This window comes from Corythoichthys intestinalis, chromosome 7 (genome assembly GCF_030265065.1).
Source record: "Corythoichthys intestinalis isolate RoL2023-P3 chromosome 7, ASM3026506v1, whole genome shotgun sequence".
In the NCBI taxonomy this organism is placed as follows: domain Eukaryota; kingdom Metazoa; phylum Chordata; class Actinopteri; order Syngnathiformes; family Syngnathidae; genus Corythoichthys; species Corythoichthys intestinalis.
The window spans coordinates 58,501,541-58,528,831 of NC_080401.1; the positions used below are offsets into that span (position 1 = coordinate 58,501,541).

A 27,291-nucleotide genomic window follows, 5' to 3' on the forward strand; every position below is an offset into this window, starting at 1 on the left:
AAAATTCAGCCCCTGAAACCAATTCCACCCAGCAACACGAAATTTGGTTGGCGTGTCTGACATGAGCTGACTCACAAAAAAGTCTCAAGAAGCCATATCTGAAAGTGAACAGGAAGACTACCATTTTGATTTGCAGTTGCCCATTTTGCTTCATTTTGGCCATTTCAAGGGCTCCCTTAAAGTCTTTGAAAATTCAGCCCCTGAAACCTGGTTCACCTAACAACATGAAATTTGGTTGGTGTGTCTTACATGAGTAGACCCTCAAAAAAGCCTCAAGAAGCCATATCTGAAAGTGAACAGGAAGACTACCATTTTGATTTGCAGTTGCCCATTTTGCTTCATTTTGGCCATTTCAAGGGCTCCCTTAAAGACTTTGAAAATTCAGCCCCTGACACCCGGTTCACCTAGCAACATGAAATTTGGTAGGTGTGTCTTTCATGAGCTGACCCACAAAAAAGTCTCAAGAAGCCATATCTGAAAGAGAACAGGAAGGCTGCCATTTTGGTTTGCAGTTGCCCATTTTGCTTCATTTTGGCCATTTCAAGAGCTCCATTAAAGACTTTGAAAATTCAGCCCTTGAAACCTGGTTCACTTCGCAACATGAAATTTGGTAGGTGTGTCTTTCATGACCTGATCCATAAAAAAGTCTCAACCAGCTAGATCTGAAAGAGAACAGGAAGGCACCATTTAGGTTTACATTTGCCAGTTTTACTTCATTTTGGCTATTTCAAGGCCTCCCTTAACGGCTTTGAACATTCAGCCCCTAAAACCTGGTTCACCTAGCAACATGAAATTTGGTAGGTGTGTGTTTCATGAGCTGACCCACAAAAAAGTCTCAGGCGGCCATATCTGAAAGAGAACAGGAAGGCTGCCATTTTGGTTCGCAGTTGGGCATTTCGTTTCATTTTGGTCATTTCTAGGGCTCCCTTAAAGACTGAAAATTCAGCCCCTAAAACCAGGTTCACCTGGCAACATGACATTTGGCAGGTGTGTCGAAGTTACACCCACAAAAAAGTCCTTAGAAGCCATACTAGAAAAGGCACAGAAGGTCTCCCATGTAGTTTTGAAGCTACTGTACTATCCCTCTCAAGTACAAAAGTGACTATTTGATTGAGATGTTTTTCTGCATTTTCTCCTCCTCTTTAGCAATTCAGGCCTTACGGTCCGTGCTCAACTCCTTCTGCGTGGTCAACAGAAAGAACATGTTCGTCTACCAGGAGCGCACCACCAAATCTGTCTTCTACCTCAGGTTCCTGACACCTGTTCCTTTTTCAAACCTGGCATTGTATTTTTGCTTCAACGTTTCGCCCGTTCCCATGTAGACTTTATGAGACGTCTCTCTCGGGCAAATACTCGGACGTTGATGGTGGCTTCCCCGCTTCTCGTTCCCTGAGCCTGGCCAGAAGTCAGGAGCCGTTGTTTTCCGAGGATCTCATGGTACATCGGGATATCGTTTAAAAAGTCATCGGACGACTCTAATGCTGACAGCTTCTTATTTTCAGGGTTCCAGGTCATCTTTGGAGGGCTCTCGTCCGGTGGGCCAGGCAGACAAGCACATCCTGCTGCTGGTGCACGGCGTCGACCGCGCGGGTAACCTCAGTCGCTTCCGTAACGCATGGGTCGGGGTATTGGCAGCCCTTTTAATATTCGTCATGTTTTTGGGACCAAAATACGTATTCGTCTTGGACATATTGTAGTCATTTCAAAACGTGTTCATCTCGTGTTCATTGACGAAAACTCATACTCTGTGTAACGAGCGCACCAACCCTGGCCAGAACATATTCAGAACTGTGGATTTACAGTGCCACAAAAATGAGAACTGTAGCCAGATCAAAAATACACATGAAGGACTTTAATTTTTCGAAATACTGGTAGAGTCAAAATGCATAGTTTTGACTGTGTGAGAAGTCGGAGAGGTCCACTACTAAAATTCACCAACCTTGGCCGGAACTTATTCAGAACTGTTGATTTACGGTACCACAAAAATGAGAACTGTAGCCAGATCAAAAATACACATGCAGGACTTCTAATTCATTTTTCTAAATAGTGGTAGAGTAAAAATGCATAGTTTTGAGGTTGTGTTTAGTCAGGGAGGTCCACTACTAATATTTACCAACCTTGGCCAGAACGTATTGAGAACTGTGGATTTACAGTGCCACAAAAATGAGAACAATAACCTGATCAAAGTATGTAGGTAGGACTTCAAATTTTCAAAATTTTGGTTGAGTAAAAATGCATAGTTTTGAGTGTGTGAGTAGTCAGAGAGGTCCACTGCAAATATTAACCAACCTTGGCCAGAACGTATTCAGAGTGGATTTACAGTACCACAAAAATGAGGATTGTAATCTAATCAAAGTACACTTGTAGAACTTTTAATTCAAATGTTCTAAGTTTTGGTACAGTAAATATGCGTCTTTTTGAGTGTGTAAGTAGTCAGCGAAGTCCACTAATGATATTCACCAACCATAGCCAGAACTTATTTAGAGTTGTGGATTTGCGGTACCACAAAAATGAGAACTGTAGCCAGATCAAAAATACACATGTAGGACTTCTAATTCATTTTTTCAAAATATTGGTTGAGAAAAAAGGCATAGTTTTCAGTTTTGGGAGTAGCCAGGGAGGTCCACTACTAATATCAATCAGCCTTGGCCAGAACGTATTAAGAACCGTGGATTTACAATACCACAAAAATAAGAAATGTAACCTGATCAAAGTATGTTTGTAGGACTTCAAAATTTACAAAATTTTGGTTGAGTAAAAATGCCGTTTTGAGTATGGGAGTAGTGGAAGAGGTCAACTACTAATATTCACCAACCTTGGCCAGAACATATTAAGAACTGTGGGATTGCATTACCACAAAAAATGAGAACTGTAGCCTGATCAGTGTACACATGTACAACTTTGTATTCAAATTTATATACATTTAGTTACAGTCAAAATGCATAGTTTTGAGTCTAAGAGTAGTCAGAGATGTCCACTACTAATATTCACCAACCTTGGCCGGAACTTATTCAGAACTGTTGATTTACGGTACCACAAAAATGAGAACTGTAGCCAGATCAAAAATACACATGTAGGACTTCTAATTCATTTTTCTAAATATTGGTAGAGTCAAAATGCATAGTTTTGAGGTTGTGTTTAGTCAGGGAGGTCCACTACTAAAATTTACCATCCTTGGCCACAATGTATTCAGAACTGTGGATTTACAGTGCCACAAAAATGAGAACTGTAACCTAATCAAAGTATGTATGTAGGACTTCAAATTTTCAAAATTTTGGTTGAGTAAAAATGCAGTTTTGAGTATGGGAGTAGTGAAAGAGGTCCACTACTAATATTCACCAACCTTGGCCAGAACATATTAAGAACTGTGGAATTGCATTACCACAAAAAATGAGAACTGTACCCTGATCAGTGTACACATGTACAACTTTTAATTCAAATTTATATACATTTTGTTACAGTCAAAATAGTTACAGTCAATAGGACTTCTAATTCATTTTTCTAAATATTGGCAGAGTAGAAATGCATAGTTTTGAGGTTGTGATTAGTCAGGGAGGTCCACCAGTTATATTTACCAACCTTGGCCAGAATGTATTCCGAACTGTGGATTTACAGTGCCACAAAAACGAGAACTGTAACCTAATCAAAGTATGTACAGTGCTGCTCGAAAGTTTGTGAACCCCACAGCGATGGTCAGATTTTTTGTAAAAAAAACTAAAATAACCTTATTAAATGTTAAGTTATACCCAAATCCACAATACTGACATTCCAAATAATGGACTGAAACAAAAGAAATAGTTATATTGTCATTCTTTATTTAACAAAAGTGGTTGATTTAAGAAAAACTCAGATATCATGTGTGCAAAAGTATGTGAACCCCTTCAGTTAATAGGATATTGCGCCTCCTTTTGCAGAGATTACCTCAACCAAACGGTTTCTGTAGTGACTAATCAGCCTCTCACATCTACTTTGGGGGATTTTTGCCCATTCTTCCTTGCAGAACGCAGTCAGTTGAGAGAGGTTTGATGGGCGTCTGGCATGAACTGCTCGCTTCAGGTCCCGCCACAGCATTTCAATGGGATTTAGGTCAGGACTTTGACTGGGCCAGTCCAGAACACGAATCTTCTTCTTTTTCAGCCATTCCTTGGTTGTATTGCTGGAATGCTTTGGATCATTATCATGTTGCATGATCCACCTTCTGCCAAGCTTTAACTTCAAAACAGATGGCGTCAGGTTATGTTCTAGGATTTGACAATATTCCTCAGAATTCATGATTCCCTGGACTATGTGGAGTTGTCCAGGTCCTGAGGATGAAAAGCAAGCCCAGATCTTGACATTCCCACCTCCATGCTTCACTGTTGGGAGAAGGTTCTTTTGGTGGTATGCAGTGTTGACTTTTCGCCAGACATGGCGGTTTTGGTTGTGACCAAACAGTTCAATTTTGCACCTACATCAGTTGATGAAAACTCTTTTTAATTTAGTCTCGACAACACAACTGTTAAAAAAACACACAAAAAACTACTGAATTGATTGATTAGGAAATCAGGTTGAAATAATAGAAAATTCCAAAATGTTGAGGGGGTTCACAAACTTTTGAGCAGCACTGTAGGTCAGACTTCAAATTTTCTAAATTTTGGTACAGTAAGAAAGCATAGATTTGAGTATGGGAGTAGTCGGAGAGGTCCACTAGTAATAGTCACCAACCTTGGCCAGTACGTATTAAGAACTGTGGATTTACAGTACCACAAAAATGAGAACCGTAACCTAATCAAAGTATGCATGTAGGACTTTGAATTCAAGTTTTCTAAATATTGGTACAATAATAATGCATAGTTTTGAGTATGGGAGTAGTCAAAAAGGTCCATGACTAATACAGTGGTACCTCTACATACGAATTTAATTCGTTCCAGGACCTTGTTTGTAAGTCGAAATGGTCGTATGTCGAGCAGGATTTTCCCATAGGAATACATTATAATTCCATTAATTCGTTCCAAAGCCTAAAAACATACACTAAATTCTTAATAAATACTGCTGGCACTGTTACAAATGGCAATTAAACATAGAAAAACAAATAAGTTATAAATAAATAATTCAGAATAATATAATAATAATAATAAGAATTAATAATTATTCCTGTAAATAATGTAACGAATCGGATTCTAATATGGCGGACACTTTTTACTGTCCCTGAACGCACCGCGAAGGTGACGTCTCAGTGAGATAGGTCGGTGCGGTAGAGATAATACTTTCGTTTTCTTGAGAGCAGTCAACTGCTTAAGACAATGGGCGTTTTGTGTTGGATAAGTTCTTAAATAAATGATAAAATCGTGACGAAGCTGGCGATTTCCTTGGCAATGTTACCACAATAATAATTGTCACCTTAACTTATAAATAGTGGCGAACGGTGGTCGGAAGAGGACCATGGAGCTATTGTTGAGCCAGTTCAGGGACACGCACCCCAAGCTCATATTTTTCTATAACTTGCATCTTCATTTCAAAGGTAAGCATCACTTTTTTCCTTGTTTCTCCAACTGTATCAACTTTTTTTGAAAACTGTGTTGATTTCTCACACAAGAAAATCCACCGTGCGTTCGTTTGCAGTGTTGTCATGTCGTCGTACTTCGAGCAACTCGTCGGATGTAGAAACAAATGGCGGCTCAAATTTTACGTCGGATGTCGAAAAGATCGTGTGTCGAAGTGATCGTATGTAGAGGTACCACTGTATTCACAAACCTTCACCAGAATTTCTTCAAAATTGCGGATTTACTGTACCACAAAAATTAGAACCGTAACTTGATCAAAGTATGCATGTAGGACTTTGAAGTAAAATTTTCGAAATATTGGTACAGTATAAATGCATAGTTTTGAGTGTGTGAGTAGTCGGAGAGTTCCACTGCAAATATTCACCAACCTTGGCCAGATCGTATTCAGAACTGTGGATTTACAGTACCACAAAAATGAGAACTGTAGCCGGATGAAAGTATGCACGTAGGACTTTAAATTCAAATTTTCTAAATTTTGGTACAGTAAATATGCATCTTTTTGAGTGTGTGAGTAGTCAGCGAAGTCCACTACTGATATTCACCAACCTTAGCCAGAATTTATTTAGAGTTGTGGATTTGCGGTACCACAAAAATGAGAACTGTAGCCAGATCAAAAATACACATGTAACACTTCTAATTCATTTTTCTAAATATTGGTACGTAAAAATGCATAGTTTTGAGGTTGTGTTTAGTCAGGGAGGTCCACTACTAATATTAATCAACCTTGGCCAGAACGTATTAAGAACTGTGGATTTACAGTTCCACAAAAATGAGAACTGTAACCGGATCAATATTTGCATATAGGACTTTTAATACAAATGATCTAAATTTTGGCACGGTAAAAAATGCGTAGTTTTGAGTCTGGGAGTAGTCAGAGAGGTTGAGTACTAATATTCACCAACCTTGGCCAGAATTTTTTTTAAATTGTGGATTTGCAGTACAACAAAAATGAGAACTGTAGCCTGATCAAAAATACACATGTAAGACTTTTAATTCATTTTTTTAAAAAATTTGATACAGTACAAGTGCATTGTTTTGAGTATGTGAGTAGTCAGAGAAGTCTACTACTAAAATTCACCATCCTTGTCCACAACATATTCAAAATTGTGGATTCACAGTTCCACAAAAATGAGGACTGTCACCTACTGGATGGAGCGGTTTTAAGATCAGGCGAACGTAACACTTGGATTACGCGGGTGCGTATCTTTTGACCACAGGAAAACGAACATCAGTTGATTTGACCGCAGTTTCACGGCCCAACTTATTTCTCCCGACACTGGCCTACCGGGAAAATCCCCGGTATCCTCCTATGCTAATGCAAACGTAAATTACATGCTAACGCTACGAGTTACATTTAGTGAGAGATGATCGCTCAGCACAAACTTTTAAAGGCTAAAGCAACATTGCATATCCTCTCTTGCCAAGATAAGAAGACTAATCTTACCATGTGGTTTAAAACAAACAAAAAAGCGAGCTTTGAGCCTAGAGAGGACACGAGCGAGTATGTGTTACAGCACATGTCACATGAGTGACTCTATAAAACACTGCGACAATGCAGGCTAACTACTCATAGGCTCACTTTGACAGAAATTATGGCGCGTTTTCGTCTCGACAGACGACAACTGGCATTCGTCTCGTTACGTTTTAGTCGCCCGGGACACGTTTTTAGTTCGTCATCGTCATGAAAAAAATAGTTCATCGACAAAATATTTTTGCTACGGTTGACGACAACAACAACAACGGTCCGCAGGACCCGAGATCACGGACGACCTGGTGAAGGTTTTGCGCAAGCGTCTGGACGAAACCACGCTGGACATCATCACCGTCATGCTGGTCAGGAACTGCAAGCTGACGCCCGCCGACGTCGAGGTAGCGCTTCCGGCCATCCGCTAAGTTTTCCAAGCGAGAAAGAGTCTGACGCCCGCCCGCCACTGTGTTCAGTTCATCCAGCCGTCGGGATCGGCGTCCAGCGAGGTGGTGACCTTCGGCCTACCCGCTTTCTGTCTGCCGTGGCTGTCGGCCGTGTCGCATTACCTTCGCCAGAACCTGCTCATTTTCCTGCATGTGCCCAAGTACACGGACAGCAACACTGCGCACCACTTCAAGGTTTATAAGATAATCATTTTGTTCGCAACTTCGTTCCAGCCCATTTCTAGCCTTCAAAATAATCATCTCTTTTGTGGCAGCACTGCTTTCATTCCAATGCCGACATGGCAGACGGCGATATCTACCTCTACAACAAGCCTGGAGGGCAGGGGACAGGAGGCAAAGGTACTCTATCTCCTTTTCTCATAGAAACAAACACCACAATGAGCAAGTTCATTTCAGGAATTGCCTGCATCACTCTGACCTTCCTGGATGCGGCGGGGCGCCCCCTTCAGGCCGCCGCCGTCCGCGACTGCAGCAAGCAGACGGACAACTGCTCGAGCCCTTTGCAGCCCCGAGACTTTGAGCGCTTGACCACCGTACTGAGAATCACACCCGACTCTGGAAACGATGACAAAGGTGAGCCAGAGCGGCAACCAGTCAGAGATTGATTTAATCCTTGGTTTGAAAATGAAGTCATAAGCTGCCATTAACGATAATAAACGTCCATTCCGTGTTTACTTGATAGAATGAATCCCTGAACCATGAAGCTTTGACTTACCGGTAACTTCCCTAGGGACAAACGGTCATTTGTGTCAACCTGCAGTCTGATTCAGATTAGGAATATTTATTGTAGAGATGCACGATAATATCGGTCACCGATAATTATCGGCCGATAATGGCAATTATGACATCACACAGATAATCCAGATAAAACGAAATTCAACCGATAATTATATACTTGATTTAGCCTCCAAAAGTGCGCAATCAACAGTTTTGTCCAATTCTGCTAGTTTTAAGGAGGTGTTTTTGCAGTGTAGTAATGTGATATATGTAAGGAATGGCTTACTTTTAAAGGCATTTTTGTGCAACTTGGGTGTTTACTCTCTAAGTAATTGTTGCCAAAAGCTTACCATTACACAATGTCATTGCCATTGTTTAGATGTTGGAATTTAGTACTTGTTCACATTTGATGTGGGAAAAAATAGGACTAAATTACATTTTTGCACAGTAACATTTGATCCTTGTATACTTTGACATTTTACATACATATTTGAATAGAATTATCGGCTTGACATTAACGGTTATCGGGTGGAAGGGGCAGGAAATTATCGGTTATCGATATCGGATGAAAAATGTATTATCGTGCATCACTAATTTATTGTCATTGTTACAAAAAGCGCATCGAAACTTTGTTTGGAGCATCCACACAGCTCATACAGCTAAGTTGGTAAAGTGCAAACCCCATATAATAAATACCCTTAAGTAGAGATGTCATCCCGATCGATCGGGTCTGATCGCGTCATTTTCAAAGTATCGGAATCGGCAAAAAAATATCGGACATGCCTTTTTTAATAAATATATATATATGTATTAGGGCTGTCAAACGATTAAAATTTTTAATCGAGCTAATTACAGCTCAAAAATAAATTAATCGTAATTAATCGCAATTAATGGCAATTCAGACCATCTATAAAATATGCCATATTTTTCTGTAAATTATTGTTGGAATGGAAAGATAAGACACAAGACGGATATATACATTCAACATACGGTACATAAGTACTGTATTTGTTTATTATAACAATAAATCAACAAGATGGCATTACCATTATTACCATTCTGTTAAAGCGATCCATGGATAGAAAGACTTGTAGGTCTTAAAACATAAATAAAAATAATAAATAAAATATATAAATATATAAATAAATATATAAATATTTATTTTTTAAAATTATAAAAAATAAATAAAAGATAATAACTAGTTCAAGTTATAGAAATTTTATATTAAAACCCCTCTTTATGTTTTCGTTTTAATAAAATTTGTAAAATTTTCAATCAAAAAATAAACTAGCAGCCCGCCATTGTTGATGTCAATAATTACTTACACAATGCTCATGGATGCTGAAGCCTATAAAATCAGTCGCACCCAAGCGCCAGCAGAGGGCGGCAAAACTCCGAAAAACACAAGTACACCTTTCACTTTGGTGTCCTTTTAATATGTTTGAGCGGGGCATGTATGCGTTAATTGCGTCAAATATTTTAACGGGATTAATTAAAAAATTAATTACCGCTCGTTAACGTGTTAATTTTGACAGCCCTAATATATATATATATATATATATATATTAGGGCTGTCAAACGATTAAAATTTTTAATCAAGTTAATTACAGCTCAAAAATTAATTAATCGCAATTAATCGCAATTCAAACCATCTATAAAATATGCCATATTTTTTCTGTAAATTATATATATTCTGTAAAATTAATTTTTGGAATGGAAAGATAAGACGCAAGATGGATATATACAGTGGGGAGAACAAGTATTTGATACACTGCCAATGGGAAAATCCATTGGCAGTGTATCAAATACTTGTTCTCCCCACTGTACATTCAACATACGGTACATAAGGACTGTAGTGGGCATTTCACTCTACTGTCATTTAAATCTGTCTATGCTGTCCTCACTCCGAAGCGTCTTTTTCCAAAGCTAGACAGCTAGTGAACGACGCCTTAGTAATCAGACTTCTTCCTTTTTCATCTGATTTATTAATAAAATAGCTTCAAACCATTGTCCTCTTTAGACCGTCATAAAACTACAAAAAAAAAAAGTACACAAGCATTGCATTAGCAACAACGTTAGCTTAGCACGCTATATAGGTTCACTAAACATAAACAAAAAGCGTCTCATACAAAAAATATAACATTTCGCTTACTAACATAATATGTACATTCTTTACAACAACCATACTTACGGACAAATCTTGTCCAAGGATCATATAAGCACAACATTATCAGCCCGAGACGTCGTGCAGCCATATGAACTGGCAAGAACAAAATAAACCATGTCGCAAAGCGACCACAAGAGTTCGCTGTTGTGCTGCAGCACAAAAAGTCTTGCTGTAAAATTTACCAAAAGGCAGAATACTGTCTGAGCGGGACATGTGCGTTAATTGCGTCAAATATTTTAACGTGATTAATTTAAAAAATTAATTACCGCGCGTTAACGCGATAATTTTGACAGCTCTAATATACTGGACTGTCTCAGAAAATTAGAATACACAATATTCTAATTTTTTGAGACAGTCCTGTGTATATATACAGGACTGTCTCAGGAAATTAGAATACACAATATTCTAATTTCCTGAGACAGTCAGGAAATTAGAATATTGTGTATTCTAATTTCCTGAGACAGTCCTGTATATATACACAGGACTGTCTCAAAAAATTAGAATATTGTGTATTCTAATTTCCTGAGACAGTCCAGTATATATATTAAATTGTTTTCTAATTGTATTTAACTTTACAGACAAAATGTCTTACACTCATCCAGTGTCTTTAGTTTTGGCTTAAAGTAGGGCTGTCAAATTTATCACGCCAACGTCGGTAATAACATTAAAATATTTATCGCAATTAACGCATGCGCTGCACGACCCACTCACTCATTGTCGCGGTCAATCTATAATGGCTCCGTTTTATGTATACATAGAGCTAAAAGGCAACATAAAATGAGTAGAGAGAATTTTGGCAGCCTTCGAAGCCATTTTTAATTGGCTAAAGCCTTACAATCCCTCTCTCAACGATTAGAAATATCGTGGGAAGCTATGTGGGGAAGAAAGGTAGGAGTTGATCTTTTTCTTAACACCCTATTTTATTTCCCAACACTGAGAAGATATATCAATTGGTACCATTACGAACAGTCATGGTTGCACTTCCCATCATGCATTTGGGCAGAACAGTTAAATGGCTGCAGTATCATTTATTGAAAGCTCAACAAATACACTAGATGGCAATATTTAGTCATAATATACAAAGTCACATTTATCCTTTAAGAATTACAAGTCTTTCTATCCGTGGATCCCTCTCACAGAAAGAATGTTCATATTGTAAATGCCATCTTGAGGATTTATTGTCATAATAAACAAATACAGTACTTATGTACTGTATGTTGACTGTATATATTCGTCTGAAGTTTATTCATTTTTTTCTTAATGCATTGCCAAAATGTATATGATCGGAAAAAATGATCGGGAATGATCGGAATTGAATCGGGAGCAAAAAAAGCAATCGGATCGGGAAATATCGGGATCGGCAGATACTCAAACTAAAACGATCGGGATCAGATCGGGAGCAAAAAAACATGATCGGAACAACCCTACCCTAAAGTACCAAGTGTAAACATTGGCACTGTATTGGACATAGGGGTGGGCGATATGGCCTTAAAAACGTATCACAATAAATTGAGCAGATTTACCTCGATAACGATAAATGACGATAAAGTCCACCCAAGCGGACTGTTATATAATTTGAAAATCTGAATCAATGCATGAAATACAGATTAACAGTTTCTTGTTGATTTAGTTACCAGCATTCAATTTGATATATTTAACAATTGTACATGCAGTCTAAACATTAAGTTTATAAAACTGTATTGTAAACAATAAGAATTCAAGTATGAGCATTTATAACAGCGTGTATGGCTTGAACAATGTACATTGTCAAAATCAATATGCCTGTGCAAACATGTCATTGTAACACAAATGACTTGCAGCTTGCACAGTACACTTCAAAAAGACAATTTATTGTTAATGGCTGCTGTGACATAATTATTCAATACAAGTGTTTACTTTATGGTTTCAGGTTCCCCTCCCCCCAGTGCATTATTTAATACATGCACGCATACATGAACCCCCAAACAGACAGACACACATTAAAGCTATATTGATCTTCTGCAAATGAAACACTTAAGATTTTATGATAGCAATAATGACACAGAATTAAGCACTTACAGAAAAATAGCTGGGGCCATTTCTCGGTCATATTAAAAATTTCACCGTTGGATTGTGCTTATGCTGAATGCTTTACCATCACAAAAGCTATCAGAGAAATCACACACAGTCAGATACAAAATAACGCGACATAGTAATTGCTAGATGCAGTCCGTGCCCAATCCACTCATTAAGTTCAGCCGTTAGACAAGGTTAGAGCCGCTATCCAACTCCATCACGTTCATTTGTAGCGTTAGCCGCTAGCGCTAGCCGCTAGCGGCCGCTAGCGCTAGCCTGTGGCCTGGCTACCAGTAGAAAGCACTGAAAGCACCATCTCCGGAAATCGTGAGAACAAGGGAGGACAGCGGGTGAAAGCCCGTCTGGATGCCACCAAGAGTCTACTAAATGTCGGGTGAAAGTTTGGCGAACCTCCCTTAAGCCACACTCCATCACGTTTTGCTTGTAGCGTTAGCTGCTAGCGTTAGCTTACCGGGCTTCTGTTTGATTGGCTTCCTGATGATCACGTGACTCCCTACGTAAGTCCATTGATTGCTTTCTTAAAGGGGAATGAACATAGACGAACAACACAGAGTCAAAGGGGAATGAAAAGACTCTTTTCTTGTTTTATTAATTTACCGAATTTACCGACATGGTCAAAATTACATCGGTCATCGTGAAGAATTTCGGTGACGGTAAATTTTCGGTTTACCGCCCAGCTCTAATTGGACATACAGTGCCCTCCATAATTATTGGCACCCCTGGTTAAGATGTGTTTTTTAGCTTCTAATATGTTTTTTTTAATTCAAATAATATGGGACCTTAATGGAAAAAAAGGGAAAAATCCAACCTTCAATACAAGTGCATCCATTCAGTGGGGAAAAAATCCCACATAAAGAAAAAATGATTTGACATCAAATAATGTGTGTCACAATTATTAGCACCCCTGGTGTTAGTACTTTGTACGACCCCCCTTTTGCCAACAAAACAAGGTCTGGGGGCTGAGATGGCCATGGGAGGAGCTTGATTTTGTGTCTGGTGAACCATTTCTTTGTAGATTTGGCCATATGTTTAGGGTCATTGTCTTGCTGAAAGACCCAGTGACGACCCATCTTCAGCTTTAGGGCAGAGGGCAACAGATTTTGATTGAAAATGTCCTGGTATTTCAAAGCATTCATGATGCAATGCACCCTAACAAGGTTCCCAGGGCCTTTGGAAGCGAAACAGCCCCACAGCATCATCTGACCAAAAGAACCCGGTCCCAGTTGAAGCCTGGGACTGTGTGTATTTTTGTGTGGGACCAAGATTAAGCTTTTTGGCAAAAAACACTCTTAAGTGGGTCTGGCGTGCCACGAAGGATGCGCATGCTGAAAAGTTCTAAAATCATCAGGAAATGATCCAAAATGTACAGGAAGTGACCCTGTAATGCCACAAAACCAACAGGAAGTGACCTGAAATCAACAGGAAGTTGCCTGGAAATACCCCAAAATCAACAGCTAGTGACCAATGAACAGGAAATGGCCCAGAAATGCCCTAAAATCAACAGGAAATGATCTAATATGAACAGGAAGTGACCCCGGAATGCCCCAAAATCAACAGGAAGTGGCTTAAAATCAACAGGAAGTAACCTGGAAATGTCCCAAAATCAACAGGCAGTGACCAACGAACAGGAAGTGGCATTGAAATCGCTAAAATCTGCAAGAAATAGATCCAAAATGAACAGGACGTGACCTTGAAATGTCCAAATACCAATAGGAAGCGACCCAAAATCAACAGGAAGTAACCTGGAAATACCCCAAAATCAACAGGAATTGAACCAATACAACAGGAAGTAACCTGGAAATAGCCAGAAATCAACAGGCAGTGACCAATGAACAGGAAGTGGCCCAGAAATGCCCTAAAATCAACAGCAAATGATCCAAAATGTACAGGAAGTGACCCTGGAATGCCACAAAACCAACAGGAAGTTACCTGGAAATAGCCCAAAATCAACAGCCAGTGACCAATGAACAGGAAGTGGCCCATAAGTGCCCGATAAACAACAGGAAGTGACCTGTAAAGGTCCAAAATCAACAGGAAGTAACCTGGAAATACCCCAAAATAAACAGGCAGTGACCAATGAACAGGAAGTTGCCCAGAAATTCCCTAAAATAAACAGGAAATGTTCCTAAATGTACAGGAAGAGTCCCTAGAATGCCCCAAAATGTACAAGAGTTGACCCTGAAATGCCCCAAAACCAACAGGAAGTGACCTAAACTCAAAAGGAAGTTACCTGGAAATACCCCAAAATCAACAGGCCGTGACCAATGAACAGGAAGTGGCCCAGAAATTCCCTAAAATCAACAGGAAATGATCTAAAATGTACAGGAAAAGACCCCCGAATGCCCCAAAATGTATAAGAGGTGACCTCGGAATGCCCCAAAACCAACAGGAAGTGACCCGATATCAGCAGGAAGTAACCTGCAAATACCCCAAAATAAACAGTGAACAGGAAGTGGCCCAGAAATGCCTTATAAACAACAAGATATTATCCAAAATATACAGGAAATGACTCCAGAATACCCTAAAACCAACAGGAAATGACCCGTAAAGGTCCCAAAATCAACAGGAAGTAATCTGGAAAAGGCACTGACCAATGAAGAAAAGGTGGCCTGGAATGCTAATGAAATCAACAGGAAATGATCCAAAACGTAGAGGAAGTGACCTGTAAGTAACCTAAAATGACAAGGAAGTGACCCAAAATGTACACTTCGGCTTCCATTGACAATGATAGACGTCCAATTCACTTAAAATTCGCTGTTAATGCTCATATTTCAGAGCCATTTACGATCAACATATTATGCTAGTCCTAGCTAACCTGCTACATTTCTATGTCGTTTTACTCATCATTTTGATGGATTTGATCAAATATTTAGAGTCGGCGGCAACGTTACTAGTGCGCTTCGACGTATGGGAGCAAGGCAACGTCAGCCCGGCGCAGCTGGCCGACAAGCTGCAGGGGGCGCTGCGCCACGCCCTGTGCGACGTGCTCACCGAGATGACGGTGCTGCCGCACCCGCTCTGCCTGCCCTGCGCCGGCGCCGACGTCCGCAAGGATCACGTCAAGGGTCAGACGCCGAACGCCCGCTCGCCGATGGTCGGACTCGCCGTTCGAAGCGGTTATTGGTTTTGTTTTCAGTCGCGCCTGAGGCCAAGGAGGTGGCCAAGGACGCTCTGCGGCAGCGTAGCGGCTCGCGGGTTTTCAGAAGCAGCCCTTCGCCCATCAGTTTCGCACAGGGCGGCGGCATGACGGGAACCAGCACACCCGAGTCCACCACGCCCACGGGAAAAAGCACACGGAGAAGCTTCTGGGACATTTTGGTACGTTGCAAAGTCTCATTGGCCGCCAATCGGTTTGAAGTGGGAAGGATGGCATTCGCGGTCACCCTCCCAGTTCAAACGGATTGGACGTCTACCGGCGATTAACTCCAATTCACAGCAAAAGGATGAAAAAGGAGATGAAATGCACACGTTTGGATTGGAACTTTTGGGCTGTGAGCGCAGAGCAAACCCGACTCGTCGGAGCTGGGCAGCCCCAAAACCACGGACGACATCGTGCCCGAGCGAGGCGAGGAGGGTCGGGCGGCGCGCCGCAGGCACAAGACGGAGAGCGTCAAGCAGCAGTGGTCGCAGGAGAGGCCCGGCGAGCTGGAGCAGGCGCACAGGTACGCGCCTATCACTCTTTCAGCTAGGTGTCCAATCATTTGTTTGCAAATGACTAGTAGACCTTTAAACCATTTGAAGCTTCAAATGGATTGGACATATAGAACCATCAGTGGCAGAGCGTGAGTTAATAAGTATGTATAAAGCAATGGATATGTACATAAATACAAGTAATGTTGATGAGAAAAATATGTGTAGAAAATTCAAATGAAAAATATAGCTGAAAATGAGAAAAAAAAAGTTTTTTAATCATAAAAAGTAGTAAAATAAAAAAAGATATAAAATAATTGCAAATTATATAAAACAAAAATGAACAATTATATTGAAAAATAGAGGTAAAAATGAGAACATCCTAAAAAATAATCATCAAAAGATAAATATATATATAAATAATAATAATAATTTTTACCCCCCCCAAAAAATTCTACATCCAATTTAAAAAATGAAACACATAATATTAATTTTTACATTTTTTTAAATTAAAATTCATGTTTAAAAAATGTTTCATATTTTCACATTTTTTACAAAAATAATTTTGATAGCTTACAAAAAATAAAATATAACAAAAAATAGTTTTGTTGACATTTTTTTCATGTTTTTAAAAAAAAAAATCTGTCTTACAAAAAACTAAAACTCCAAAACATGTATATAGTATGTATTTATGTATGTATATGTATGTATTTAATAAAACTAAAAAATGACGAATTTATAAAGATAGTCCGCTTTTAATTTATATTTTTTATTAGTATTTTATATTTATTATATTATTATTATTTTTTTTTTTTTTTAATGTTTTACTTACATTTTTTCATTTGAATTATTCTGTGTTTTATTTTGATTAAAAAAATATATAAAAAATTTATTTAAATTTTCTATATTGTCTCAATTGATTGCTTTTGTATTTTTGATTTAAAAAATAATTTGTATTTTTTATTATTTAAAAAAAAAAAAAATTAATTTCCAATTTTTTAATGTGTACTTGAGGAATTTATAATTATATTTCACATTTTTGTTTTATATATTTCCCCAAAATTAATTCCTTTCATTTTTTTTTCTTTTAGTTACTATTCTATATTTTCTTTTTTAATTTTGATTAAAAAATAATTTGTATTTTTAAATTTTAATTAATTTTTTATATTTTCCTCACATTTATTTTTAGTTTTCTTTTTCTTTTTTTTTTCCTTTTTTTTAAATTTTCCGTTTCGAATATGTACTTTAGGAGTTTATAATTATATTCCACAGTTTTGGTTTTTTTATATTTGCCCAAAAAATAATTCCTTTCATTTTTAAAATGTTTTCTTTTTAATTAGTATTAAGAATCATTTTATTACAAATTACTGTTTTCTTTTTAATTTTTTTTTAATTTCCAATTTTTTAATGTGCACTGTTTTTGAATATGTACTTTAGGAGTTTATAATTATATTCCACATTTTTGTTTTATATATTTGCCCAAAATTAATTCCTTTCATTTTATTTTTTTTCTTTTAGTTAATATTCTGTATTTTCTTTTTTAATTTTGATGAAAAAATCATTTGTATTTTTAAATTTTAATTAATTTTCTATATTTTCCTCACATTTATTTTTAGTTTTCTTTCTTTTCTGTTTTTAATTTTCACTTTTTGAATGTGTACTTTAGGAATTTATAATTATATTCCACAGTTTTGTTTTTTTACATTTGCCCAAAAAATAATTCCTTTCATTTTTAAAATGTTTTCTTTTTTATTAGTATTAAGAATCATTTTATTACAAATTACTGTTTTCTTTTTATTTTTTTTAAAATTTTGATTAGAAAAAAAATTAAAATATTTTTGTATAAATTATTTTTCTATATTTTTCTTTTTGATTAAAATGTTATTTAAGAAAGTTTTCCTTATAATTAATTTTCTATATTTTCTCACGTTTTATTAGTTGAGTCTTTTTTGTTTTTTTAGTTTCCAATTTTAGAATTTCTACTTGAGGAAATTATACTTATATCCTACATTTTTCTTTTTTATATTTGGTAAAAAAAAAAATATTCCTTTTATTTGTAAAATGTTTTATTTAGAATATCTTTTTTTATATTTTCCTTTTCTATTTTTTTGTATTTTGATTTTTTTTTTTTTTTTTTTTTTTTTGTGGAAATATTTGTATTTGTAATTTTTGGTTTACACTATTTTTTTTTAAACTTCTATTTTTCAATTTAATGTAATTGCTTTAACTGCTTTTAATTCAAGCAGTATCAAAAATACTTCTTTGGAGTTGAAAATTGTAGTATCACGACAACAGTCGAAGCCCCATTTTCATTGAGCTGTCTGTCACTGTCAATGGCAGCCAATAAAAATGTGATTTTGTTGTTGCAACGAACCAATGATTGAAGGCTATTTCAGGAAGCAAGCGTACCAGCTGGAGGAAGGCGACGCCGGCGCCCTGCATCCCATCTACCAGCTCACCTGCCAGCCCTGGCTGGCCTTCATGGCCGAGCTGGGTACGTTGCGATTTGTTCACTATGGACGTATCCCTTCCTAATGGTGAGATGCCCGCACGCAGGCTGCCCGTCCGTTCAGCAGTGCTCGGCCGACGTGGCGTCCCACTTCCTGCTGCCGTCCGTCTTGACCGAGCTGGTCAACCTGGTGACGTCGCTGGCGGGCGACACCGCCGTCAAGGTCTTCGTCAACACCGGGTCGGTGCACCAAATTACCGAAGAAAAATAAAGATGTATTATTTTTAGGGCTGTCAAACGATTAGAATTTTTAATCGAGTTAATTACAGCTTAAAAATTAATTAATCGTAATTAATCGCAAACCATCTATGAAATATGCCATATTTTTCTGTAAATTATTATTGGAATGGAAAGATAAAACACAAGATGGATTGAATTATTAAAATTTGTAAAATTTTCAATCAAAAAATAAACTAGTAGCTCGCCATTGTTGATGTCAATAATTACACCATGCTCACTCATGGTATAAACCCATAAAATCAGTTGGACCCATACGCCAGCAGAGGGCGCCAAACACCAAAAAACAAGTAACAAGCAGACATTACACTGTAGTAATTTTAGTCTGTTTGAGCGGGGCATGTGTCAAATATTTTAACGTGATTAATTTTAAAAAATAATTACCGCCCGTTAACGCGATAATTTTGACAGCCCTAATATATATATGTATGTATATATATACATATATATATTAGGGCTGTCAAACAATTAAAATTTTTAATCGAGTTAATTACAACTTAAAAATTAATTAATCGTAATTAACCGCAATTCAAACCATCTATAAAATATGCCATATTTTTCTGTAAATTATTGTTGGAATGGAAAGATAAGACACGAGACGGATATATACATTCAACATACGGTACATAAGTACTGTATTTGTCTATTAAGACAATAAATTAACAAGATGGCATTAACATTATTAACATTCTGTTAAAGCGATCCATGGATAGAAAGACTTGTAGTTCTTAAAAGATAAATGTTAGTACAAGTTATAGAAATGTTATATTAAAACCCCCCTTAATGTTTTCGTTTTATTAAAATTTGTAAAATTTTCAACCAAAAAATAAACTAGTAGCTCGCCATTGTTGATGTCAATAATTACACCATGCTCACTGATGGTAGTAACCCATAAAATCAGTTGGACCCAAGCGCCAGCAGAGGGCGCCAAACACCAAAAAACAAGTAACAAGCGGACATTATACTGTACTGTCATCTGTCATTAATCTGTTTGAGCGGGGCATGTGCGTTAATTGCGTCAAATATTCTAACGTGATTAATTTTAAAAATTAATTACCTCCCGTTAACTTGATATTTTTGACAGCCCTAATTATTTTTATATATGGAGCAATATAGTAATCTAATTATTTTATGAACAAAAATTGGAATGAAAACTATTTTAATCTTCCTTTAGCTGCCCTGTATCAGGCGACATCTTCGTCCCCTCCACAAGCACGCAAAACCCGGCGCCGCATCCCCCCGCCACCACTTCGCGCAACTTCATCCTCATCGGCAGGAACTTCCAGCAGTGGCACTGCAGCGCCGAGCGAGGTGACCGCTCGTCCTCATCACGGGCGTCGCTTGTGTGTGCGTGTCTAACACGTGTGCCGTCTTAACGTGACTCTGTGTGTCTCCCGTCACACTTTGCGTGTCGCGTCAGCCGCCGACGAGAGTTCAGAGGAGGAAAGCGTGATGCCGCTTAGTAGATTTACACGTAAGTAGGAGTTTTAATACGCTACGGTCATTGACGACGACGCACGTCCGATCCATTTCGATCGGACGTTCGGCGCTGTCGTTGGCAAACACTGAGGTGAAAGGGCACGTGTCTCAAAACTTATGACCACAGGAGTGCCAAAAATAATACTTCATGAAATAAATCAGAAACATTGACCAAATATGTATCAAAAGGCATTGTGGGGAAATGAAATGATCCATTTTTAAAAATAAGAGAAAATTACATTGGAAAATTAGAACTACAAATTAGAGAATCCTTATTTAAAGTACATTTTAAAAAATCATCTATTTAAATCATTTTTTCCAAATTTTTTAAACTGTTATTTGATATTTGATACTGATATTTTTAATTTAAAAAAAATAATAATAATTTGTATTTTTTTATAAAGATTTTTGAATGCAAAAAACAAAATGTTATTTTTTAAATTTTAATCAGACAGAATATTCGTTTTAAAAATAAATGAAAATGTTTTACATTTTAATATTTTTTTTATAAGAAATAGAACATTCTTTAAACAGATGAAAAATAAAAACTAAAATATTTTGTACTTTAAACATTTTTTTAGATGCTATTGTAAAGTATTCAAGAAAAGAAAAAAATGTTTAAAAAAATTCAGATTTTAGGGTTTAGTATTTTGTATTTTTAAAATTTTATCAGATATGTAATATAAATTTTAAAAAATACAAATGAAAACTAAAAAGATAAGAAATGCAAAAAAAAATCATACAATGCTTTGGATTTTTAAAGTTTTTTGTAAGACATAGAATTTTTTGTAAAAACATGAAAAATGTAAAAAACAAAAACAATTTTTTTATATTTTAATTTTTTGTAAGCTATCAAAATTTGTAAAAAAAAAAAAAAAAAAAAAAAAAAAGTGAAAATATAAAATATTTTTTTAACATGAATTTTAATTTAAAAAATTAAATGTAAAAATTGATATGTATTTAATTTTTTAAATTGGATATAGAATTTTTTTTTTGAAAAATTTAAAATGGGAAAAAATGAAAAATTTTGTATATTTAAAAAAAAATTATAAGAAAATTTTTTACAAAAAATGTAAATTATATATATATATATGTGGGTGGTGAAACGTATTTTTTTAATTATTTATATACACATATATTTTTTGATGATTATTTTTTAGGATGTTCTCATTTTTAGCTCTATTTTTCAATATAATTGTCTATTTTTAGTACTTTTTGAAATGAATACTATTTTTCTGTACTTATATTTTTCATCAGTGCTTTTTGTATATTTGTAAAACTATAAATCCAGTCATCAGAGTTAAATAAGTGATTATATCAGTATTGAATTCAAGAATTATATTTAGATGTTTTTCTAAAATGTAATGCAATATTCCCCTTTTTTTTAATTTATGAACAATTATTTGTTTACATTTTAAAAAATCAAATATTTTTTTAAAGTTATTTCAAGATTTATTGCTATACCTTGGACGTATAGCGCCGTCAATGGCAGCCTGTGTCTTCCTTGATTTCGGAACTCCTCTGTCTTTAACAAAACCGACGAGAACGTGAGAAATGTGGTTGATTTTGGCTTTTTTTCTTCTTTGTTGCGCAGCTCACAAAGGCCTCCAGCGCTTCGAAGCCTCGGAGCAGCAGCAGCAGCAGGGCGACTCTAGCGGCGGCCTCTCGGGCCAACAGTCGGCCCCCGCTCCCCGCCAGAGGTTCCTCTTCATCCGCGTACTGGACAAAAAGGTGATTTTAGCTAAATAATGAAATTGTGTGGCGGATTCATTTCCTTGGGATACTCTATAAAACACGTTTGAAGTGGAATGAATGAACATTTATTTGCTGCCATCCTCCCACTTGAAAAAGATTGCACATCTACTAGTGATAAACTCGGGTCAGTAAGAAAAACAAGCTCTTCCTTCGGCCCTATGTATCGATCATTGTGTTATCGCCATATGGTGAGCTCATCGATAACGTGAGCCTTGTATCGGGTATAGTATCGTGAGCTACCCGGAGCTTAACCGGCGTTCTCCCTTAGGTGACGCTGTACAGCTACAACTGGTCGCCGGACCTGGCCGGCTCGCTCAACCGCGAGCTGCTGCGCCTGCTCCGGTGGCAGAACGCCCGAGCCCACGTGCTGCACTGCCTGCTGAGCCAGAAGATGGGCCTCTTCCACCACCACTGCTTCTCCGACGCGCCGCTCCACCGCGCGCGCTCCGAGCGGGTAAGCGGCCGCCGCGGACGGACATCTGTCGCCGCTTTTGCTAGCTGAGGCGGAAGCCACCTGTCGGGCCGGCCGCGTGCAGCTGTTGCGGCCTCGGGGACGTTAAAGCGTGTCCTCGCTACCCGCTCGCCCCTCGAAATAAGACGGTCTAAAAAGATGGGAATATTCTGCTTTCGTTTTAACAGTTAAAACAAACTAAAGACGACTTTGCGACTTTTCTAACAGCATTTATGCGATTTCAAAAAGGAACTCATTGATTGCCATTGACAGCTCTTAGACGTTTGACTTTTATATTAATATAGAAACAGGAACGAAACCATAAAAATAAAGGATAAATAATTATTAGGGCTGTCAAATGATTAAGATTTTTAATCGAGTTAATCACTGCTTAAAAATTAAGCGCAATTCAAACCATCTATAAAATATGCCATATTTTTCTGTAAATTATTGTTGGAATGGAAAGATAAGACATATATACATTCAACATACTGTACATAAGTACTGTATTTGTTTATTATAACAATAAATCAACAAGATGGCACTAACATTATTAACATTCTGTCAAAGCGATCCATGGATAGAAAGACGTGTAGTTCTTAAAAGATAAATGTTAGCACAAGTTATAGAAATTTTATATTAAAACTAGGGCTGTCAAAATTATCGCGTTAACGAGCAGTAATTAATTTTTTTAATTAATCCCGTTAAAATATTTGACGCAATTAACGCACAAATGCCCTGCTCAAACATATTAAAAGGACAGCAAAGTGAAAGGTGTACTTGTTGTGTTTTTTGGAGTTTTGCCGCCCTCTGCTGGCGCTTGGGTGCGACTGATTTTATAGGCTTCAGCACCCAATGCGTAAGTAATTATTGACATCAACAATGGCGGGCTACTAGTTTATTTTTTGATTGAAAATTTTACAAATTTTATTAAAACGAAAACATGAAGAGGGGTTTTATTATAAAATTTCTATAACTTTTACTAGTTATTATCTTTTATTTATTTTCTATCAATTTTTATAAATATTTATATGTTTTATTTATATATGTATTTATATTTATTATTTTTATTTATCTTTTAAGAACCACAAGTCTTTCTATCCATGGATCGCTTTATCAGAGTGTTAATAATGGTAAGGCCATCTTGTTGATTTATTGTTATAATAAAGAAATACAGTACTTATGTACCGTATGTTGAATGTATATATCCATCTCGGTCTTATATTTCCATTCAACCAATAATTTACAGAAAAATATGGCTTATTTTAGAGATAGTTTGAATTGCGATTAATTGCGATTAATTACGATTAATTAATTTTTTAGCTGTAATTAACTCGATTAAAAATTTTAATCGTTTGACACCCCTAATTAAAACCCCTCTTAATTTTTTTCATTTTGACAAAATTTGTTAAATTTTCAGTCAAAAAATAAACTAGTTGCTCGCCATTGTTGATGTCAATAATTACATTACATTATTGTGCTTAAACCCATAAAATCAGTCGCACCAAAGCGCCAGCAGAGGGAGACAAAAAACACAAGTAACAAGTGGTCATGACACGCTTCTGTCATTTTAATCTGTTTGAGCGGGGCATGTGCGTTAAATGCGTCAAATATTTTAACGTGATTAATTTTAAAAATTAATTACCGCCAGTTAACGCGATAATTTTGATTGCCCTAATAATTAAAAAAAATCATCTTCTCCTTTCAATTTTTCCCTTCAGAACAGTAGATATTTGACTGAGATCTTAACCCTATCAACAGGAAGTGACCCAATACGAACATGATGTGAACTAAAAATACCCCAAAAGAACTGGAAGTGGCTCACAATCAACAGGAAGTGACCCAATGTAAACAGGAAGTGAACCAGAAATCAACAGGAAGTGACTAAATATGTACAGGAAGTGACTCTGAAATGCTCCAAAATCAACAGGACCCCAAATTGCCCAAAAATTAACAGGAAGTGACCCTGAAACCACCTCATATCAGCAGGAACTGACCCAATATGAGCAGGAAGTGAACCTGAAATGCCCCAAATCAACAGGAAGTCACCCCGAAATGCCCCAAAACCTCCTATCAACAGGAAGTGACCCAATACGAACATGAGGTGAACTAAAAATACCCCAAAACCAACTGGAAGTGCCTAACAATCAACAGGAAGTGACCCAATGTGAACAGGAAGTGAACCAGAAATCAACAGGAAGTGACTAAATATGTACAGGAAGTGATTCTTAAATGCCTTAACATCAACAGGAAGTGAGCCAATACATACAGGAAGTGACTCTGAAATGCTCCAAAATCAACAGGAATTGACCCCGAAATGCCAAAAAATTAACAGGAAGTGACCCTGAAACCACCCCATATCAGCAGGAAGTGGCCCAATATGAGCAGGAAGTGGTCCCTAATTGTCCCAAAATCAACAGGAAGTAACCCAATATGTACAAGAAGTGAACCTGAAATGCCCCCAAATCAATTGGAAGTGATCCTGAAATGCTTCAAAATCAACAGGAAGTGAGCCAATATGTACAGGAAGTGAACCTGAAATGCCCCAAATCAACAGGAAGTCACCCAGAAACACCCAAAACCTCCTATCAACAGGAAGTGACCCAATACGAACATGAGGTGAACTAAACATACCCCAAAACCAACTGGAAGTGCCTCACAATCAACAGGAAGTGACCCAATGTGAACAGGAAGTGAACCAGAATTCAACAGGATGTGACTCTGAAATCCTTCAAAATCAACAGGAAGTGCCGCAAAGTCAACAGTAAGTGACCCCATATCAACAGGAAGTGACCCAATACGAACAGGAAGTGAACCTGAAATACCCCAAAATCATCCTGAAGTGACCCAATATGTACAGGAAGTGAACCTGAAATGCCCCAAATCAACAGGAAGTGACCCGGAAGCCCCATTTCAAAAGGAAGTGACCCTTTATGAATAGGAAGTGAATCCCAAATGCCCAAAAATCAACAGGAAGTGACCTGGTAGCAATAGGAAGTGTACCCGAAATGCCCCAAAATTAACAGGAAGTGAGCCAATTTGTACTGGAAGTGAACCTGATATGCCTCAAATCAATAGGAAGTGACCCCGAACTACCTCATATCAATAGGAAGTGACCCAATGAGAACAGGAAGTGAACCAGAAATGCCCCAATATCAACAGGAAGTGACTCTAAAATGCCTCAAAATCAACAGGATTTTGTGATCCTCAAAGTGAACAGGAAGTGACCAGACATCAACAGGACGTGATCCTATGTGAACAGGAAGTGAACTCAAAATGCCCCAAAATCAACAGAAAGTGGCTAAATATGAACAGGAAGTTATCCTGAAGTGCCCCTAAATCAAGTGGAAGTGAGCCAAAAATAACAGGAAGTGACCCTGAAATATATCAATAGGAAGTGACCCAACATTAACAGGAAGTGACCCTGAAACACCACAAAACCAATAGGAAGTCACCCTGGAATGCCCCAAAATTAACAGAAAGTGGCTAAATATGTACAGGAAGTTACCCTGAAGTGCCACTAAATCAACAGGAAGTTAGCCAAAATTAACAGGAAGTGACTCTGAAATATCATGTCAACAGGAAGTGACCCAATATGAACAGGAAGTGACCCTGAACTGCCCCAAAATCAACAGGAAGTGACCAGACATCAACAGGAAGTGACCCTATGTGAACAGGAAGTGAACCCAAAATACCCCAAAATCAACAGGAATTGACCCCTAAACCACATCAACAGGAAGTGACCCTGTGTGATATGAACAGGAAATGAACCCGAAATGCCAATGCATTTGTGCCAAAATAAAGGCTGATTATTGGACGATCCAATGAAAAGATTTGTAACTGGAATGTAGTTTATTTCGATTTATAATGTAATCCTCGGGAATGTTCTAGATTACTCCATTGGCGTGGGGGGGGCAAGACTCGGACTTTGAATTCCCACGCTGGCAACTTTGGGGCACGTTAGCTCAACGGAGCAGCTGGAGGGCGGCCGGCGGTGGCGGCCCACGGGCGGACCACCACCCCCCCTTCCACTCGTCCCGCCTCCCGTGGCGCCCGTGACAGATGAAGGCCGACGGAGGCAAATTTTCCGCCGCTGTGACTCTGCTTCCTGTCCGAGCTCGTTAGTGACGCGGCGGTGAAGGCCGTCGGAAGGGAAGCCGAACGTGCTTTGCGCTCGCTAATTGGCCGCGGGGGGCCGGCCGGGGACGCTTTAGTGGAAGATGCTGCTCCAGTAAATCTCGTGTCTTGGCGCTTTGTTTACAAAGGGCTCGAAAAGTCAGTGTCAGTACTTTTCCGTGACAATGTCACTCTTTATATATTTACATGTATTTATCTATACAAGTATGTATTGGGCTGGGCTTGGCCAAAAAGTTGGATGGTGATGTTTATTTGGGGGCATTTCAGGTTCACTTCCCGTACATATTGGGTCACTTCCTGTTGATTTTGAGGAATTCCAAGGTCACTTCCTGTTGATTTTGGGGCATTTCAGGGTCACTTCCTATTGATATCTGGTCACTTCCTGTTGATTTGGGGACACTTCAGGGTCACTTGCTGTTTGTGTTGGGTCACTTCCTGTTGATTTGGGGGACAGTTTAGGGTCACTTCCTGTTGGGTCACTTCCTGTTGATTTTGGGGCATTTCAGAGTCACTTCCTGTTCATGTTGGATCACTTCCTGTTGATATCTTGTCACTTCCTGTTGATTTTGGGGCATTTCAGGGTCACTTCTTGTTCATGTTGGGTCACTTCCTGTTGATATCTGATCACTTCCTGTTGATTTGGAGAAATTCCAAGGTC

The 27,291-nt window shown here is 37.8% G+C and overlaps 1 protein-coding gene across 4 annotated transcripts in view; it reads left to right on the forward strand.

Moving 5' to 3' along the window:
- The window catches only part of szt2 (SZT2 subunit of KICSTOR complex), a 111,070-nt gene that overhangs the window by 52,557 nt on the left and 31,222 nt on the right, over positions 1–27,291 (forward strand). For 3 of the 4 annotated variants that reach the window (XR_009063863.1, XM_057841272.1, XM_057841273.1), the window contains exons 42-57: positions 1,147–1,249; positions 1,323–1,437; positions 1,503–1,590; positions 7,294–7,412; positions 7,485–7,649; positions 7,730–7,814; positions 7,872–8,048; positions 15,309–15,500; positions 15,572–15,753; positions 15,937–16,097; positions 18,462–18,559; positions 18,622–18,754; positions 19,986–20,122; positions 20,232–20,285; positions 21,885–22,021; positions 22,314–22,499. Coding sequence is in view for 3 of the 4 variants with exons in the window: in XM_057841272.1 (XP_057697255.1) it covers positions 1,147–1,249; positions 1,323–1,437; positions 1,503–1,590; positions 7,294–7,412; positions 7,485–7,649; positions 7,730–7,814; positions 7,872–8,048; positions 15,309–15,500; positions 15,572–15,753; positions 15,937–16,097; positions 18,462–18,559; positions 18,622–18,754; positions 19,986–20,122; positions 20,232–20,285; positions 21,885–22,021; positions 22,314–22,499 (2,132 nt within the window). In the remaining variant the exon portion in view is untranslated. The remainder of the gene's footprint in view (positions 1–1,146; positions 1,250–1,322; positions 1,438–1,502; positions 1,591–7,293; positions 7,413–7,484; positions 7,650–7,729; positions 7,815–7,871; positions 8,049–15,308; positions 15,501–15,571; positions 15,754–15,936; positions 16,098–18,461; positions 18,560–18,621; positions 18,755–19,985; positions 20,123–20,231; positions 20,286–21,884; positions 22,022–22,313; positions 22,500–27,291) is intronic. The other variant, XM_057841274.1, reaches the window with a different exon arrangement.